Raw genomic sequence first — 20730 nt, 5'->3', positions numbered from 1 at the left:
TACAACGAACTGCTATATACCTTGACCTTGTGCTCCTTTTCGGTAAGGTTAGTACTAGAAAAAGAACACGGGCCATGATACGCGCGGGTTATTCACGGTCTCAGACGCAGCAGCAGCTCATGCTTATTTTGTGACCACAGCCAGGTAATGCCCTTTCTCTACACCCTTCTTATGTTGGACAAACGGGACTTTTTTCTTTAAACCCCTGCTGGGAACATTTCATACTTTAAATGCATTCTGCACCACTGGGCTAACATTTTATTTCATTTCTAGTGACATCTGACACAGAATAAACCATATGATTATAAAGTGCCATCGTGTCATTTCGCTGTTCAAAAACATCAGCTCCTTTGAAACTCCACCGTGTGACAGACACTTCTGAAAGCTAGGTGGTACCTACCCAGAGTGGCTCCAAGGATGGGTAGGGGGCCAAAACGCTACTTTGACATTTTTTCTGCATAACATTTGGCATAATTAGAAAAATGCTATTTTTGAAATTAAAGTTTTTAGTGCTTACCAGTAAGTGAAAATACTGAGGAACTGTTTTCACTTTTCTGACTACCACGCTGGGAAGAATTCAGCTCTGGGAAGGAAGAGCTGACAAGTGAGCGCACACTGAATTTTCCCGCATGATCAGACCTAACTCTAGATTCTGAACAGAGAAAGGGGGCACTCCTGGAGCTGGGATTCTTTGGTTGAACCTGTGGTGTCATTCCCAACATACATGCAGCAAACTCTCCTTAGCAATGGAGACTGTTGCAGAGGAAGTCTTTTATCCCCACCCTGCCCCCCTCCCCCCTCCCCCCGCCCCCGCAGCGTCCCACATCACACAGGATTAAACTGCAGTCTCCTGCGGAGTAGCCATGGCTTTCTAGATTACTCCTGCAGTAAACTGTGATAAAGGGGAATGTTCTCACCTAAAATTGCAGTTGGCACAAATGGATCTGTCATACATCATAAGCAGGTCAATGCAGAGAAAGTAAAAAGAGAAAGAACAGTAAATGGTTGGTAAAAGTTCCCCCCACTTCCCTGTAGAAAGCCATAGAAAGCACTGGGTTACGACATACCAAACACAGTAAGCTCCTAAAGTGAGCACCCAGTGCTTGTGATTGCTACGGGCTAGGAAGAAGGAGACGGCGGAAAAATCTGTTACCTGGGTAATGGGAGTGCGGCACCGATGTGCTCAGTGTATTTGTTTTCATTGTAAAAGATGACGGTGAAGACACAGCTGTAAATGACAAAAAGGCTAGTCAGAGGCTGAAAGGACAGCACCGCAGTCACCCTCAGGAGACACCACGCTGGTCCAGCTGGTAACTGAAGAAAGGTCAGCGGTATGCTGGCAGCCACGTGGCGAACACTGTTATTCCTAGTTGTCTCTGGGTAGTTACTTGTAGCTTCGAGGACAAGGGCCCTTTTATCAGTTCAAGACTTTTCTTCCCCCACAAAGGAAGAAAAAACAAAAAAACTCAGCCACCATTTTGAGTAGAGAAATTCATTAGACTTCTGTTTTGATGTCTACGCTTGGTTGCAGAATTCTATCATAGACAGCTGATTTTTACAACAAAACGCACGAGAATATGTCTGCACATAGATTCTGGAGGATATTCTGAATACCGAAGGCTGCTATAAAGAAATGGTCAGTGGGTGCCCTATTACCATAAATCCACGAAGGCAGCCACATTGATAATTATGTGATTTAGCTACATTTCCAATATTCCTGGCCTCACCCCCAGGTATTTAAATCTGCTATTTGGATTAAAAAAACAAATAACTGTTTTTTAAACTTTTTTGGTGATCCTTGAGGAAATAAGTTTGAATATTCTACTTTCATACATTTCCAACTACTTGGTAAAGACTACACTGATGAGGTTTCAATCGAGGTAATATACCAGTTGGTGCAGTGGTTAAGGATTTGGCTGCTAACCAAAAGGTCGGCAGTTCGAATCTACCAAGAGCTCCTTGGAAACCTTATGGGGCAGTTCCACTCTGTCCTACAGGGTTGCTATGAGTTAGAATCCACTTGATGGCAATGGGTTTGGGTTTTTTCTTCTTCTTCTTCTTTTTCTAATATACCAGTTACTAGGAAGAAATCACTCTTTTCCTTGAAGAAACTCAAATATTTTTCAGTTTCCTAAATTTTCTCCTTCCTCATATTTTGGATATTCAGAGAACTCTCCACAATATTATGATCTGGCTTATGAAAATATTCAGGGTTAAAACTGCATGCCTACATATTAATAAATCCTTATGAAAAGGCTTATTTTTCTTTTAAATAATCCTTGGAAACACTCAGATTTAACTGTTACAATCTAACTTCCTCTGTGTTATTTATATGGAAAGTCAATCCCAACCAATTTATCTTGCTCCACTGGAAATGGGTATTTCCTATTTATAGTCTGTCAGGTCTCTTAAACCTCTTAATTAATTAATTGAAAAAAAAAAAGCACTTTAATTTCATTAAACTAAATGGGTAAATGATAGGAATATACTCAAGAACACAAGTTAGTTAAATTTAGGTCTAAATCTTGATGCCTCTAACGCACTTACATGACTTACCTGATGGGGAGTTCCGGAGCAGGGCAGTAACACCTGGTGACGTCACTGTTTGTGGGAAGCATACCACACCACTGTGGATGTGGCGTCAGGCTGTACATTTTAGCTCTCCTGGAGCAGTTTGTTTAGGACAGTGTCTTTACTTGTATACATATATTTTTTTAAAGCATTTAAGTACTCAATTTCCTGTTGGTCACCCTGTAGCCATTCAATACATAATTGGTCATAGAACTAGTAAATGATAGAGCGAGGCTCAGAGCCCAGACTGCCTATCATTCATAAGGTATTTTTCTGAAATAGAAAAGTATCACATAACAAATGTTCATGGTAAGCTGCCAGGATAAATAAGAGTAACCGATGAAAATAAAAACAAAACACTGAGAACCTGTCAAATGTACCAAGGCTGTAGAATGCTGCCCCATGCTACCTGTCAACACTTTCACGTTGCTGGCAAAGCAGATAGAAAATGACTGATTCACCTTCACCTTTTCGTTACAACAAGAATTCAAACCTGGGATGTGGTGGAGAGGGCATCTCTAGCCCAGCCACAGCAAGTACATCAGCAGTCACTTTATTTAGACACTGAAATATATTGTATAATTTTTTAAAATGAAAAATATAGTATCTGCTGCACAGAAGCAGAAAGAATTGAATGGAAAAATGGGAAACAATCTGAGATACACTGAGGTACCGTGAGTTTCTTTGCCCTGCACTGAGATGGCAGGAGAGGCCAAGGGCAGCTAACAGCAACGAGAAGGGAGGGCCATGCTGCGTTGCCCACCTGCAACACAATTGTGTGTGTTTTTTTTTACTTCATGTAATCAATCTGTTAGTTTCCTAAAAGAATACCTTATACCTGGATCACAGGTGGTAGTATGGGAAGGTTTTGAGCTGAGCTTGTTTTACCCACCTGGTGTGAAATATAAGACTTGGGAAGTTGAAATACCGTTTAATATATTGTCACTAATAGCCCTATAATCAAGGCAGAACCTGTCAGCTAAACAAATAAACAATTAACTTGTTACAGCCATTTGGTGAACTGTTTTCTAACAGGCTTCTCTTGTGTAATTTTACACCTGGTTAGGGTGCCAACGGGATCTAAACAACACAAGGGTGATGACAAGCAGGTGCCTTCCTCTTCCAGAGGAGAGAAACCCTCATGTCATTGCTACCTGAGCCTTCATAGAAATGGGTTTATGGTTTCCTGTGCTCTCTGACTTGGCCCTATCGCGTTTAGAATGTCGCCTCTGCTCAGCAACCTATGGAACACATAGATGTTTTCAGGGGTATTTAAGTGACTGGAGAAGCCCATAAAAGATTTTTCAGGGAGGTTTTATTTTTTTAATTCCCTCATCCTACTGGGAATCCTGGCCAATGAGGGATTCGTGCTAGAAGTAGAGAAGGGCCTGCACTTACACCTGCCATTCAGGTTGTGTGTGTCCATGAAGGAGAAGGCCTCGTCACAGTTTGTGCCGTGTTCGGTGTAGCTCTTGTCCATGGAGTTCACCATCACAGTCATCTCCTGCCGGGTGCTGCTCATTGTCTCCTTCCGCTTCTTGGCTAGTTTCCTTAGAATGAAAAGGTCCATTATGTAAACACACATACAGACGGAAACAGAAGCTTTGGCACGTGTATAGCCAGTGCTCAGGGCTAACATTCAGTGACTTAATCATATTTACTCAGTGAATTAATCATAGTCACTCACACATTAATGTACAGTGCCTTCTATGTCAGGCACTCTGCCAGGCCTCAGAGATACAACGATGACAAACACATGCTGCCCACCCTCAAGACAATCACAGTGGCATTAGGAGTTTACAGTCTAAAACATTCATGTTTCTCCTGCTAAAGCTAAATTAAAATGGCCAAGAATCCTAGTGCAACACAGCTGTATTTACTAACATACTCCTGAAGGTGTTACTAACTTTTTGCCAAATTGCTGTCCTATATTGTCACACTCAGGGTCAAAGAGAAGATCCCCCTAGTAAATATTTGCCAAACAAAATTGAAATAACCGAGGGTAAACGTAAAAGGCACACTGTAAAACTAAAGAACGAAACTAGGCAAGGGGTTCAGATCTTGTAAGGGAGGTATGCATGGCAGGGAGATGACAATGACAGAACCAGGAAGGACAGGGAATTCGGGCCTCAGGAGAACCGGGGGGCTATGACGCTAGGCCAAATCCTGGATGAACCCAAACAGGCTCCCCATCAAGGACAGTCAACCTCAGGGCAGAATGAAAAGAACTCATGTTGCTGGCACTGTGCTGAGTCCCCACCGCTCCCTCCCTCGGTGGAACAGAATGCAAAAAGCCTAGGAGAGCAGAAAGATCTCCAGTTCTTTTGGAGACAAAGGTTAATTCTGGCCTCTGCCTCAGGCTCCCTGACCACCCAAAGCCACAATCTAAAGTTACAGACACCTTGACACAAGCCATGAAAACCTAAGAGAGACTGACATATAAACAAAGAGATAACACGCATTTTTACAGATCTTGTCACCAACGTGGTAGAAGATTGTTTTATGAACCCAAGATAGTTAAGAATAGAATTAGAGATGCTTAAGGAGAAGGTATAAAGTGAGAAGGGTTAAGAAGACCAAGGCACCATAGTGTCAAAAATATTATGTCCTAAAATATTCTAATTCTGCCAACACCACGCAGCATATAAAAAAAGAAAATGGCAGCTATTTCTAGTAAATCATCTTGACTCTGACTGACTTAGGACACAGCAGAATTTCAAACGAGCCACATAACCAAACGCACCACCATATTAGGTGATCGCTAATGCGATGTAAGGCACTGACAACATTAGACCATATGGATAATCTTTGTTATCATCTCCAAGTGCAACATAATCCAAATGCTTTCTTGCCTGTAGTTATAACAATCTTTTAATTTCATACTCTGAAGGCAGAAGGGTTTCATTAATAAGTTGGCCTTTTTATTGCTGAAAGTTTTTGAAAAAAGATACATTCTTAAACAGAAAAATGAAAATCACCTACAACTTCTATGACAGTATTAAAGTTATCAAGACTTTGAAAAGTAACCAGGGTGACTGCTCTGGGCACTAGCATTGTCTCCACCGAGCATCAGACACATCAGGAACCCTTTTCTGCACAGCCCCTTTTCCCAGCCAGCCACGTTGGTTTGAGAGCCAGAGCTGGGGCTTGGATGCTCTCAACAGGTCTTACGGACGCAAAGGCAGCACCAAGCTTGGTCTCCACAGCTGCGGCTGAAATAATACATTTTTTCCCTACTTCTGAATCTGCCAGATCCCTGGAAAAACACTCAGATCAGGTCTCCCCAGGAACCCTGAAGTGGAGGGCTGAGATAATTAGCTCCACGATTCAGGCAAAACGTCCACTTCTTGTTGCATTTCTTTGATTTGCTTTGGACGGACTGCAGTTGCCTCAATATTCTCTCTTGTTCTGTCTTAAACAGAGGCCTAGTCAGCTTCACGACACTCTCTTTGCCTTTTCTTGCTCATATTCCTATAATCCTAAAGGTTTGGAAATGACAGCTAGTGTGTATTTGGCCTTGGTGATGGTGGTGGTAGGTTGGGGTGGGGATGTGGGCACCAACAAAGGATGAGCTTGTGCTGGAAAAGCTCTCCTTGATCCTCTTTCTGTGTGAACTAGTGTCAGTGTTGTCAAGCTGAACACCTCATTGCTGATCTCCTGTGAGCACAAAAGAACCCTGTTGAAAATTTGAGTCTGATCAATCACCGGCCAGTCACATGCCCACAGATTTAAGCTAATATCCTTTAAACACATAACCTATGTTCGTGAGCCTCCTTCAAAATCAAGCTCACAGTGTCCTCAGCAAGCCCTACTGTATTAACTCTACCCTTTAATTACGTTTTCATTCTCATCGAATATCACAACGATAAATGTCTCACCAGGGCCAGGCAGGTCATATGAGTGACTGGAGCAGGTATAAGACTACAAGGAGGGGAGAGACTGGAAAAATTAAGGGGAGAAACAGCTGCCTCAGCTCAGACAGACTGCTGCTATGGAGTTTCCAGACTTTCCAAACTTCAGGAGAAACTAGAAATCCAAATTTTCTTGAACAATTTTAATTTTTGTGTTCCTGTAAAAATGATGTGGTAGGGGCACCTGACCTCTTCTGACTTCACAAGAAGGAAAGAGAATCAACATCAACAGCCCAAGGCTGATTCCTGTGAGGCAGAGATCAGACACACTTCCTCCCTCAACCATCTTTACCAGTTCTCACACCATCCGTTCCTCCCATGTCACTATTTCCCTGTGGGGTTCGATAATTCATTGCAATGGCCATACAGAACTCACAGACCACACTTATAAGTTATACGGTTTATTAGGGAAGTAACAGGTTACGATTCAGGTTCAGGAATGCTCAGGATACCGTTCTTCCATCAGGACAGCCTCTTCTTAGTCCTGTCCACGGGCAGGTCCAGAGGCAACTCACTCTGCCAGTAGGCCTGGGCCCAAATATGTGCAGCTCAAGCTCCATGGGTCAGCAAACCTAGTGCCTGAAGGCACCCTATTCCAGCAAGCCTCTTGCCCAAAGGTGCTCAGTTTTCTTGTTCCATGGGCCAGGAAGCCCACTGCCTCGTCTCCTTCGGTTTCCTTCCAGTCTTCTGTTTCTGGTGCTGCTGTTTCTCTGCTGCTGCTTCTCACCATCTCTGGTGTTACAGCTCTCCCTCTCTGTCTTCTGTGTTATAGCTCCTACTCTCTCCCTCAGTGTCTCCTTTAAAGCCTAGTGAGATGGTAAAATTGACCAGTCTCCTTGTTAGGGTTCCATACACCTATTTGCATGGTTCCACCCAGTCATTTGGTGGCAGTTACAAAACCACGGTGAGAAAGGCCATATAAAAGAGGTCCATCACATTGCAGTTGCCGAACAATTCAAATTTAAAAATAAAACAGTATGCAGCCCAAACTGAGCACGTGTGTGGGCACGCTACTCTCCATTAATAACAGCCCTCAGGAACTTCGATTTACTGGAATGGCCGGGAGAGGAAACAACAACTACTGTATGTCAGCACTTCACAAGTGTTATTTAATCCTAGTGACCCTGAAAGTTAGTCAGTCTTACCTCCAATTTTATAGACGAGGAAACTGAGTCTCAGAAAAGATAAGTAACTTGTCCAAATGGTGGGTCTGGGAGTGCAGCTCAAATCTCTCTAATGGCTGAATTAATCATTATCATACCAAAGCATTAGTGGGGAGAGATTTTCCACAACCTACCTATCAAAAGCAGCTTGCTGAATTATAGGGTTTTTGAGTCATTGTTTGAGGTTTTCTTTTGTTCTCATATACATCTCAAATGCTCTTGTCCATAATTACAATTGGCTGAAGAAGGTTAGATTTAGACTGAGGCTCTAGAATGACTATGGATAAGATGGCGTTTACCCATGCTATTTCTCTTTTGGCCTATGAGTCGGAATTGACTCGATAGCAATGGGTTTTTTTTTTTTTTTTTTGGTTTCACATCTGTTTTTGTTTTTCAAGTGAAAACTTTGAAAATATCAGAGAAACTTTGTGAAGTTGGTGAAATAAAATCTTTAGTTCAGGGGAAATTCCCAAAGTTGGAACAATGTTCTTTATAATTTTATCTAAATACACAAGTAAGTTTATTTCCCATTTTGATTCTTTAACAAGTGGTTTGGGGGAAATATTTTAACCTCTAATCTCCAAACTGAAGCCCTGGTGGCCCAGTGGTTAAGTGTTTGGCTGCTATCCAAAAGGTGGGCAGTTCGAATCCAGCAGACGCTCCTTGGAAACTCTATGGGGCAGCTCTACTCTGTCCTTTAGGGTTGCTATGAGTCAGATTGACTCAGTGACAACGGGTTAGGGGTTTTTGGAATCTCCAAACTCAGACTGAATAAACCTCAAGGCCCTTAGCAACAAAAGCAAGTCCCTTCCAACATGCAAAAATAAATCACGGAAAAATTAGAGAGAGGAAAAAAGCACTTAAATTTCAAAATAGAATAAAGGTGAGAAAGGATAGAAATGTGGGATGAACTCAGATTACAGAGATGACCCTGCATGCTTATTACACTCCAATATTTCTCTCAAATTTCTCTTCTGGGGTAAAAATAAAAACCACGAAATGGGAGAAAGGAAAAGGAAAGTAAACTTCTCCGCAAGTGTCTATGTACGTAGCAAGTATGAACCAGAACTGATAAAGTAAACAGTGAAGAATGCGCCTTACCCAACAGCTGCAGGAGAAAGGGCTGCCAACTAGAGAACAAAGTAGCATGGCTGAAAGCACAGCAGAACTAACCCTTCTCTTACTTTCCTCTCTGAAACTGAGCTGAATATCAGCTGTGACAGGAACACGAAGGAAAGGTATATTTGCTATGGACACCAAGTGGACCCAGGGGGAAAGAATTCAAAGGCCATCCTCCATATGTACACTCTTCACTCTCCTGGTTTACCACCACATTGTTGGCTCACCAGCAAGCATGGCTGCCCTGGCCATTTTTTAGGGACACACCATGTTGGACTGTGCAAATAACAATGACAGACTTGTTAGCAATGACCCAAAGATCACTTGTTGGACATAGAAAAGGTGTCTTCATTTTTTATGATCACCTGTTATATATTTTAAATATTTATGGAATTATAAATCACATATAGACATAAGAATGAGAGGGCAAATGGCTTTCGGTCCCTGCTTCTCCAATTAAGTTTGTGTGCTGAGGCTTAATTAAAGTCTGGGGCAAGAGCTGGAACAAAGAAGTCGCATTTAATTTTTTTCACAGTAGGGATGAAATAGATATTGGTTGAGTCAAACAATGTGTACTTTATACCAAATTGCCAAGATCCAGCTGACTAGACCCAAATGAGTAATGGCTGTCACCTTATAGACAGATCTGTGATAATTACCAGATAATGTTGTTTTCAAAGGTAAAATGTTAAGGAAAAAAAACAAACCAGTGGTATGACATTTAATTATTTCAACTCACAAAAAGCCAGCAGAATGGCGGTTGATAGAAACACAACATTCGAATAAGAAGTACAAAAGCTTATGCACCATTTCAGATGGACCAGGAACTGACGGAGGAACTTTGTGCTCATTGGTTCCTACTGCAACTTTGTGAAGAAATCATACTTTATTCCTATATCGGTGAGAAGGTAACTGGGGCACAGACGCATTAAGTACGTTGTCCAAGGCCACATGGTTAGAGAAGGACTTTCAACCTCTGGCACTGTTTTCTTAAGTTTAGATGAAATCACCTGAGAAACTTCCATTAGCATCACTAGCCAAACTTTATTGGTTGCTTACGTCTGTGTATCGAGCATAGACGCTGGGTTTCTTTACTATCTGTGACTTTCCTGTTATTGACCGAAGTAAGAGTATTCTTCTTATATTGTTGCTGACTGTGCCATCACTCAAGAAGCCTACTCTGTCTGTCTCTTACTGAGGGTACTCAGTAGCAAGTCAGTAGCAAACAAGCCTGTGTCTAAGCACAATGAATAGTTTGACTTTAAGACAAACCAGGGTTTTGATCCTCCTCAGGCCTGCTTCAGAGCTTACTTTTTGATGTGTGATGAGATGAAGTGACACAGAAGTAGGCTGGTGTGGCTACCAAGGAGAAACTATGAGCCTCCTGTTTTCCCGCCTTTAGTCCAGCTCCTGTGTCCCGCGGGTGACCTCCCCTTTGTGAGGGGCTGACTGTGCTCCCACAGCTCCCCCGCAAGCGTGCCGTGGCAGGGCCTCATCAAGGCACACAGTCTGCGCTTCGCCATCCACTTACTTAGATATCCCCCTGACAGCAACATCCTCCACCCAGGAATCACTCACAGCTGATACGTGCAGCTAATGTAATCTTCCAGACCAGCTGGAGATTTTGAAACACTAAAGAGAAGTCAGTAGCAAAGATAATAGATGCAGTATCTGTCATCCTTAGTAATATTTTGTTTAGTTTTATTCCTCACATCAGGGCAATATGAATTCAGAGGGACTAGAACCAGCGATGGCACAGAAAGTATGAAGCTAGTACAATCCACAATTGAACAAAATTGGAATAAAGCAAACATTAGTGCGAGTGGGTCCCTGCTTACAGTTAGCTTGTGTTGCTGAATTCCATCTGTGCATATGATCTTGAAATTTAATGCATTCAAAACTGTCACTCTGCAGCAAGATTAAATTGGTACGCTGCTGAACTTCTACCAGGCAATAAAGTAAGAAAGAGGGGTTTTCAACACATGTCATTTTGGAATAGTTCTTCCAGGCTCCTCTTGACGAAGTCTGTAAAGCTCACTAGAAAATCTTGGAATGTCCCTGTCTAATAACAACAGGGCAAGCCACTGGGTCAGCATGTAGGAATCAGGAGCCCGACAAAATTGCAAGCTCTGTATTGTAATTTAAAGAGCAACATTATTATAAAATCTAGGTGACCCCTCAGATATGCAGGACTAAGTATCTGAGAACCTCATAAACATAAAGAATGCAAAGTTTAAAAAAAAGTATTCCATTCAATGTTAAAAATTACAGCTGCTGGTTCATTTATGCTGGAACAAATGCAACCAATTTTTAAGTAACTGGCATTGAACACAGTGATGGAAAGTTACTGCTTTAGAAGAACTAGATAATTTTAACCCAGCAAGGAAGATCCCGTGCTTGGATTCAGATCTCATTGACCAGGCAGAACAACATCCCTCAAAGAGGTCCATATCCTTACCCCGGAGCCTGTGAATATGTTACGTTATATGGTAAAAAGGAAATAAAGCTGTAGATGGAACCATGGTTCCTAATCATTAACCTTAAAATAGGGAGATTATCCCACATTATCTGGGTGGGCGCAACCTGATCACGTGACATTGTAAGAGGCAGAAGAGTAGGTCAGAGAGATGTGACATGAGAAGGACTCAGCCCGCCACTGCTAGCTTTGAAGGAGGGAGAGGTCACGAGCCGAGGAAGGAGGATGGCCTCTGGAAGCTGGAAAAGGCGAGGAAACAGATTCTCTCCTCAGGCCTCCAGAGAGGAACACGGTCCTGCTGACCCCCTGAATTTAGCCGAGCCACACCTGTGCTGGACTTCTGAATTTGTGTTGTTTTAAGCTGCTAAGTTAGTGGCAATTTGTTACAGTAGCAACAGGAAACTAAGACAACTACATTAAAAACAAGCAATGCTCAGATTTAAGTATTTTATCACTTACAGGAGTGTCTGACGGCCACTTGACTGCCCATTTGGGCTATTCTAAAGCACCTATTTATCTACCAACCATTCTTCCCAACATGGACATACATTTTCTTATTGGCTTATCCAAAAAAATCACCATTATTGAAATACCTTTTCCCCCTTGGAAAAGTATAAGAATTACACTCAAATTTAATACTCTAATTCTGAATTTTCAAGTTTTTCTTTTTACAGATAAAGGTTTCAAACAAACTAGATTTAATATTTTTGTATTTGGTAGAAAAAGGTTCTTTCTTATTAATACAAAGGTGAAAATCAAATAAGTTGGCCTTCACATACTATTTATTTATTGTGAATATGTGTTTAGAACATTTTGTTGTACTAGGCAGAAATCAAAGAGTTCTGGGGTCATGTCAAAAGATAAGATATAATGAACATCTAAACATTAAAGTATTCAAACATTCCAAATATGTTAAAAATCCATGAGCTTGTAATGACACTCATCTTAGGAGGTCATTACGGCACCAACTCACTCTGAAACTGGGAAATAAAGGGAACGAATCAAATGTTTATCTTGAGTTTCCTCCACGAACTGTATTTCAGGGTAACCAAACAGTTGAGTAGAGAATGACACTTAATAAATAACAGAAGGAATGATAGACTTAAAATGTCACCGTTTTGAAACCCCTAATAAAATAATGGATCTAGGCAATCATCATCAGTAGCTTAAAAAAACATTAAGTAAAAAGCTGATGTGGAACTTTGTAATGGACGGAGCACGTTGGCAAAACCCAACCCACTAATCAATCTATGCATTATGTGTTTCCTGAGGTAATGTGACAGGAAATAAAAAGCTCTATTTATGAAAGATTCTTACCAAAGAAGAGATCTGAATCCGACTCTGCCTCTGGTTCCAGCCCCAGTTCACAGGAAATAGAGATAAGAAAATGTCAAATGCCACAACAAGAACAGGTCAGCAAAATTCAGAATGTGGGGAATTCTACAGGACAAATGGTTTACTCAATAAATAAATAAATAAAGTAGGATAAACTAGCTGATTCTATGTTACAAATGAGGAATCATATGTGAAAGGTGAAGTGACTGACCCTTGGTCACAAATAAATTAGGTGTGGGACCAGAACAAAAATCCAGGTCTCCATTGATTTAAATGATTTTTTTTCCCACAGTACAGTTTGACTGAGACTTTTAGCTTGACAAGCTCAGAGTCAGAACTAACTTTCAAACAGGCAATGTGGTGTCCCTAAGCTTGATGGAAAATTGTAGAAAAACGAATCGAGATGTAGATGCCATATGATCCACTGAAGAGCCTGCCCCAAATGCACAGTTCAAAAAGTCACAATGAGGCTGATTTTCTGAAACAGAAAAATAGCTTTCCTTTTGATTGAGTGTTTCATCTGGAAGGGGGTTCTCCTTTTCCTCATTCACGGTCTTTCCCCTCTTCTTGTGATTGAAGAGTCACATGACTTAAACAAAAAGAGAGAAACAGGGCCGATTCAGGTGAAAACTCTGTGATTCCTAGCACCAAACAATACAGACATGAAAGACAGTTCCTGCAATGTACGACAGACTTTCAAATTATTTTTCTCTAGCTAATTTGCATTTTAGAAAGACTGGCCTAATCATTAAAGAAGCCGTCTGCTTATCTGGGAGCTGTCTATGAATAATGCTGGCAACTTTCAGGGGATATGTCCCCACTAGGTACCGCATTTTCTTTTGATTTCTGAAGCAAAGAGAAAGACCCCACCATCTCCCTTCACCGCCCTCAACTAATTCAAACATAATGACCTATTCTGTGTCATGCTACGCTGTTCTTCACTTATATCAAAGGGTTCAGAGGAGCAAACGCTGGGTAGAGGCATTTGAAAGCTCCCCCTGTGTACACTATATATGCAGACAGGAGGGTTCCTTACGTTACTGAGTTTCTAAAAGACTCGCTTATTTCCTCACATTCAATGGCATCACAGCAGACAAATACTGGCACTTGACACAAATCACAGTTTCTACACTGGGTGAGGTGTTGACTTGAGCAGTTTGACAAGTTAAGACTTCTGAGGGAGTGGGGCAGCAGAAATGGGTCAAAATCATTGTCAATCGGATGCATTTTTTTTCCAATCATGTAATTTTGGGTTGCTTTGGTGGCCTTGCAATGGGATGCTCTGCTGTGAAGGGTCTCATTGAATCACAGAGTAGAATGCTCAGACCATCATTCTGCTAATGGTGTTCAGAACTAAAAATTACATATGTGAAAAATATCTGTAATATTTTAGACTGTCTTATAGCGATTAAGAGCTTGGCTGCTAACCAAAAAGGTCCACATTTGGAGTCCAGCAGCCTCTCTTTGGAAACCCTGTGGGGCAGTTCTACTCTGCCCTATAGGGTCTCTATGTGTTGGAACTGACTAGACGGTAACGGATTTGATTTTGGTTTTACACTAACTTCAATGGACTTGAAAACCTTTTGCTAAACTAATCATTGAAAAGCTATGCTAAATTTCTCTCCACCAGCTCTATGCCACTGACTTGAAGCCTCCTTAACATCTCATTCTGATGAGATACAATAATTCCTACAACTACTATTAATGGCTCTATACTTCAGAGTTGAATTACAATTAGCCAAAAACTTTTGGAAAAGAAAAATTAAGATGTGAGCTCTGGCCTCCTTCTGTGGAAGGCCTTGGAGGTGAAGTTGAGAAGTTTGCTTATAATTCTTTAGATGAGAACAGTCATACTGAGCAGGGGAATAATACGACAGGATTCCATTTTAGGAAAACGAATTTGACATCTTGCCTCACACCCTCATATCTCCTTAGCTCCTCCTCTCCCTCCTTTCAGATGAAAACTTATTTCACTGAGAAGATGGTAGCAAGCAGGGGAGACTTACCATACCCCCTGAGGCTACTGCTGCCTACACCCGTCTCACACACTGCCAGCTCTGGCTTTCACTACGATGTCTGTGTTTCCTCATCTATAAAACGGGGAGAGCATATCACCTGCTTTGTAGGGTGATTATGTGGATTGAATGAGAATACATGTAAAGCATAGTTTCTGATACTTAGAAGGACTCCAGAGATGGGAGGGAAGAATGGAACGGAAAGCTTTTCTAACAGCTTAAAGCTTTTCAAACAACACTGTTGTTTCTCCTTCTCATATATTTGGCTCTCCACAAAAGATGCCTTTTACCCTTTTCCAGTATTCATCTATTCAGCATTTCATAAGCACCCTCTATGAGGCCAGCATTGTGCTGGTGCTTGGGACACATGGTGAGGATAACAGTCCTGACGTCTGAGAAACCCACCGGCAGGTGAACACAATAGCAGCAGCAGCACCACAAGCTATGACAGAGGCGCTATGAAGTCCCAGGTAGTAAAACTCTGGATTATAATTTATATAATGCTTTTCTTCACATCTGTTTCTTGACTATTATTCCAGGACAAATTCCTCTAATTGCAGTCTGCAAAATGAACACATTCTCAAATCTACAGTAGCTTGGGAAAAAGGAGCCCGAAGGACAGAAGTTCAAGTCCAAATCAAGCAAAATGCCTCTATTTTTCAAGGGCAATCACTTGACTATTATTCTACCTGATCATTCCCACGTTGCTCATTGGGCACCTTCTCTCCTAAGGGTTTGTACACTATGCTGACAAGTCAACTGCCCTCACTCCGACGGGTCTCACTAACGATGATAAGGGAAATGCAGTGCTTAATAACATCCATCAGGACATAAGTGCTCACATTTAGTCCAAATTAAAATTACGTGTTAAAAACATCAAGAATCTTGGGATAGGGAATTCAAGGGAAGATCAAAGAAAATCCTGTTAGAAAGGGAATCAGCATTTACACTCACAGGGATCAAAACAGACACCCAGGAGGTAGATTAAGGTCTGGCTCCTTTCCCCAAAGGAGTCACATTCAGGGGAAACTAGAGCTTTCTCAATGCAAAAAGTAACACTCATTTAGGGGAGCCATCCAGTATACGTGTGTTTTTTTCCTAATTTTCTCTTGAGAGTTGATTCTAATGGTACAGGTCCACATGGGCAATGCCCAGCCTTGCCAATGGCAATATCAAGTCTCAGCCTTTTCAAAACAGCCAAAAGAAATGAATTCCTTTATGTGTTTTGAGAAGCTCTGGTGACGCAGTGGTTAAGTGCTCAGCTGCTAACTGAAAGGTTGGCAGATTAAACCCACCAGCCACTCTACAGGAGAAGGATGTAGCAGTCTGCTCCTGTAAAGACTACAGCCTTGGAGACGGAAACCCTATGGGGGCAGTTCTACTTTGTCCTATAGGATCGATTTGAGTTGGAATTGACTCGACAGCAGTGGGCAGTGGGTTTTCTGTGTGTGATGACAAGCAGAAGTACCTTATGGACTGCTCTGTGCTATACGGAACGAATCTGATGAATGACTTGCATTATGTAATGTCTGCATGCCCAAAAAACAGCAGCCTGGTATGCGATTTGAAAAACATAAATTCAGAATCAGTAAAAATACCTCAAAGTTTCTGAAATCATTGATCACAACTCCCACACTTCCACATATTCTTGGTCCTTCCCCTTCAATTGACACTATGTTTCTTTAGCAATTTCATATTAACTTTTGCTGCTCTTGATAATAATCTAATAATTATACTACGTAATTTTTTAATGCATTATAAGGGATACACAGAAATATCTCAATTTCCATAAATACTGAGCATAGAAAGAATGCCTTCACTGGATGAAAGGTCAACTTCAAGCGTCCTACAAGGCTCTGTAGCTCTCAGCCTCTAAGCCCCACTTCAACATGTCCACACTGAGAGAGGAGATCCTGACTATGATCATTTCTGGAGAGTTTTTCTCTTCTTGAGTTTTAAGTACTAGAAGCCATTATTCTTTTCCCAAGGACAGGTCGCGAAACCCCAGCCACAGAAGATTCACATCCTGCTTGTTCTTTGGAGAGCAGCATGCCAGTGTTCCAGCAAGAACAAGAGAGAAGGCTAGCCAGGCAAGTGCCAAAGACTGACAGCAGTCAGCAAGGCCACCTTTACATGGCTGTGAGTGTGGAAGGTGGAGAAGAAAAGGAGGGCCAGAGAGCCTTTCCTTCCTTGAGTGCCACACCACGCCTTTTACCCAGCCCCCCATGTCTCCCACAAAAGTACAGCAGCTAATCTGCTGTTTATTCAAAACCACCTACAGAAGTTAATAGACAGTTATAAACTAATTGAGCGCGTCTATGGTACTGTCTCCTCATTCATCTTGCTCATTGGATTTAACTCCCTTGGTTTTCCAGGAGGCACAGTGTTCCTGCTGCTTACAATCGTCTCTTGCTGCAAAGAAGGCCCTGGAACAACAGGAAGCTAATAGTTTAACTGTTCCTCCAAATTTGTCTGACAAAACTGACATTTAGTGCATTCTGTCACGTTGCTGGTAATCTGCAATTTACCCCGGGCGTGCAGTGGGTTCTCGTTTTATTTACCTCTCATAGTTAAAAGCGTAATTAATATTCCACTCTGTAACAAAGATTAGATATTTGACAAACATTGCAATTTAAATTCTCCATTATAGCAGACATTAAAATCAAACATCTTCCTCATGCCCCATTGCATAAAGGACATGTGTAGCTGTAATTTAAATTTTCAGTTTTTAATACCACAAACTAATCTCTGCTGTCAGTGTAATGAGCTGGAAAACACAAATCTTGAGGCTCTCTGTGTGGCCATGGGCTGTCAGAGTTGAACCAAGGAGAGGAATAGCACCAATTTCTTGCAAAACGTATTTCTAAATGCACCAAGCAAATTGTGTATGTGTAATGTAGGAAATGTAACATGATACTATGGATGCCTGAAACCACTTTTAAAGGCAAAAAAAAAAAAAAAGACGGCTGCAAAAATATTTCAAGAGAGAAACAAAGAAATTACTACTTTCCTAAGTAAAGTTATGTACATATTAGTGATATGGAAATATATGAAGATATTGACCACAAACAAAACAAAACAAGAACAAGGCCACACCAGTGCACAGAGAGCCTTCCTAATGAGCAAGGTGGTCCCTACATTGTACCTCACTGATACACAGATGTCTCCAGAGCACTAAAAGTGGAACAAGGTGGCCAGGCTGCTGAGAGAGCTCTCAGAGAAACATTACTGCCATTCTAATTCATGCTAACTTTGACTGGAATCTCAGCTTCATAAATTTTATGTGACTGATTAAAATTATTGTTTTGTAGAATACCTTCAGGCAGCTAAAATGGCTCATTAAACAAGGAAGCTAGCTGAGAATCATCAGTAATACAACAACTGTGTATACTAGGAGTATGATGTCTTGAGAAAGAATGTAAGTGGAGAGTCTGTGTTTAAGCCCCCCCGACCCCATCGGAGCTGGTCACAGAAGGGGAAGAAGGAAGGACCATCTCAGTCACAAAGAGGCTCTGGATACTCTTCCTCCCTGCCATGTGGAAACCTACCCAATTGCCCGACTCCTTCACAAGACTTCATTAGTCACTGCCAACTTCAGTCTGCTTCAATTGCTGTAGTTCAGATCCCAGGAGGAAACGCACTCTCTACTGCAATTCCAGGCTAAACCAAAGATAAACACGTTTGCTTTGGGAAATGCAAATCAGCATGTCCCAACCTGTGCTAACACCTCACAGCACAGAGAAAAGGTCCTGTAAATAGTACTAACCTTGCCGCAGCATTAAATGAAAGAGAGAGAGATTTTTAAGGCAGAAATTTCAATATGGACTAAGAGTCAAATACTCTATACAAAGCTGTTGCCATCAGCAAAGCAGTTCTAGACTATAGTCGCATCCTTTCTTCTCCTCCACTACACACACAGGAAGCCTCCTAATGGCAGACAACGGGGGAAATGGTTATTTTCCCAAGCACCCCAACTCAGCTACGCTGGAGGAGTTACTTGATTACTCTTGATGAAAATTAATACTATATTCATTTACAGCATTTCGAATGAGGATCTTGGCCAGCTCTTAATAAAAAACAGCTTCAATTTCTATGAAATGTCCATAATTTCTCATAAAATGCTTAGATACACCCCAGGTAAATAACACGTCACCGTATGACTCACATGGTTTTTACTGGTTTCTAAAGCAGTTGGGTAAGAAATTAAATTGAAACATATGTGGTGTTTAAAAAATAACATTTTGAAAAAAATTAACCAAACAAAATTTGGTCTTGCAGAAAAAAAAAAAGGCTAAAAATGATTGAAGCCAAGCAAAAACAGGTATTATCAATATGATGGCACTGAGTTAAAGGGAAAGTGTGTGCGTGTGTGCATGATTCCACTCCAGACAGTGTCATGGATTGAATTGTTTTCCCCCAAAATATGTGTCAACTTGGTTAGGCTGTATGTGGTTGTCCTCCATTTTGTGATTTTTTCCTATGTGTTATAAATCATAATCTCTGCCTATGGTTAAAAGGATTAAGGTGGGATTGTAACACCACCCTTACTCAGGTCACCTCCCTGATATAATGTAAAGGGAGTTTCCCTGGGGTGTGGCCTGCATCACCTTCTACCTCTTGAGAGATAAAATGAAAAGGAAGCAAGCAGAGAATTGGGGATCTCATACCACCAAGAAAGCAGTGCTGGGAGCAGAGCGCATCCTTTGGATCTGAGTTTCCCGCGCTGAGATGCTCCGAGACCAGTGGAAGACTAACGCATCACAAAGACCTTCCTCTAGAAAAAAAAAAAGAAAGCCTTCCCCGGAGCTGATGCCCTGAATTCGGACTTCTAGTCTATGGAACTGTGAGAAAATAAATGTCTCTTTCTTAAAGCCATACACTTGTGGTATTTCTGTTGTAGCAGCACTAGATGACTAAGACAGGAATAAGTAATTCTAACAGAAATGCTTACTATTTATACATAACCCAGAGAATTTATAGAGACATCTCGAATATGCTTGTAAAGGTTTAAAAGTCAGGGACACATTTTAAGTTCTTCATTTCATCTTTTCTATGCTATGCAAACAGAGAGATCTACTCCATGGTCTTAGAAACAGTAGACTAAAAGGTGCCAGCAGATTAACAGTCTTAGACACGTTTGCTTTCTTCTGACTGAGTTAAAGCCAAGGAAAAATTTCTGGCTTCTAGGAGTAAATGGGATTTTGAGAATTAAGGCAACTTCAGCACGTGTTTTTTTTTAACCTTAGAGGATATTATAAGCATTGATTACAGGTTTTAAGTATCGGAACTGTTATATGCAGATATGCGGTTCTAGAAATGAATAATCTTATTTATTTATTCAGATTAATTAAATCAAGATACCATAACCCCTTTTCAACCACAAATTCTCCTTATTCAAAAATTTTGTGCACCTAAATTTGTATCTCCACATATTTGAAATCCCTGGGACAATTTCAGATATGCACACTCTGAATGGCCCGACACTCCCGGTGGCAACAGGTAAGAGAGATTTGGGGTTAGAATTATAAAATGTAAGTTAAAAATGGAGCAGAAATAGAGGTTTTAGCCACAAAGCCAATCAATACAAAGGAAACTGAGGAAGAACGCAGGGCCTCTTGTATAAGGAGGAGGAGGCCCCATCGAGACCTTTAGCACTTAAGTATCAGACAAAAAGCTGAGGGTAAACATCATGATTGGAGTGGGGTGGCGGGGGGCGGGTGGGGAAGAAGAGAAATAAAATATGTGGTGCAGGTTAAATAAAGGGTCTTCCAAGACTTTTTCATTCAGAGCAGCTAAGCTTCTCTGCATCTCAGGGAACAAAGTGAGAAGCAGAAGGTGGGACCCGAGGGGAGAAGCAGTCAGGAGAGAATATCTCTGTGTCTTCATCAGAAAGGCTTTGAACAACTGTCTGTAAGGCCAGGCACCTGAGAAAATGGCTCTTGATACGCATATTCGCAGGAATAAAAGCTTTCACAACCACCTTCATGAAATTTTGGGGATGGCAGATTTTGAAGTTTCTAGTATGCGATTGTAAATGACAAATACATAGTGGTTATTACTGCTGTTGTGGTCTTGTTGTTAGGTGCCATCCAGTCGTTTCCAACTCATAGTCACCCTGTGTACAACAGACCGAAACAGTG

General features: G+C 41.3%; 1 protein-coding gene across 3 annotated transcripts in view; it reads right to left on the bottom strand.

The window, feature by feature from the left end:
* PTPRM (protein tyrosine phosphatase receptor type M) overlaps positions 1-20730 on the bottom strand; it is a 943724-nt gene that overhangs the window by 194420 nt on the left and 728574 nt on the right. For 2 of the 3 annotated variants that reach the window (XM_064294704.1, XM_064294703.1), the window contains 3 exons: positions 3970-4121; positions 1154-1228; positions 918-944 (listed from right to left, as the gene is read on the bottom strand). In XM_064294704.1, the coding sequence (XP_064150774.1) occupies positions 918-944; positions 1154-1228; positions 3970-4121 (254 nt within the window). The remainder of the gene's footprint in view (positions 1-917; positions 945-1153; positions 1229-3969; positions 4122-20730) is intronic. The other variant, XM_064294702.1, reaches the window with a different exon arrangement.

Source organism: Loxodonta africana, chromosome 11, assembly GCF_030014295.1.
Source record: "Loxodonta africana isolate mLoxAfr1 chromosome 11, mLoxAfr1.hap2, whole genome shotgun sequence".
In the NCBI taxonomy this organism is placed as follows: Eukaryota; Metazoa; Chordata; class Mammalia; order Proboscidea; family Elephantidae; genus Loxodonta; species Loxodonta africana.
Note: the sequence above shows the minus strand (reverse complement) of the source record. Positions and strands in the feature narration are given on the sequence as shown.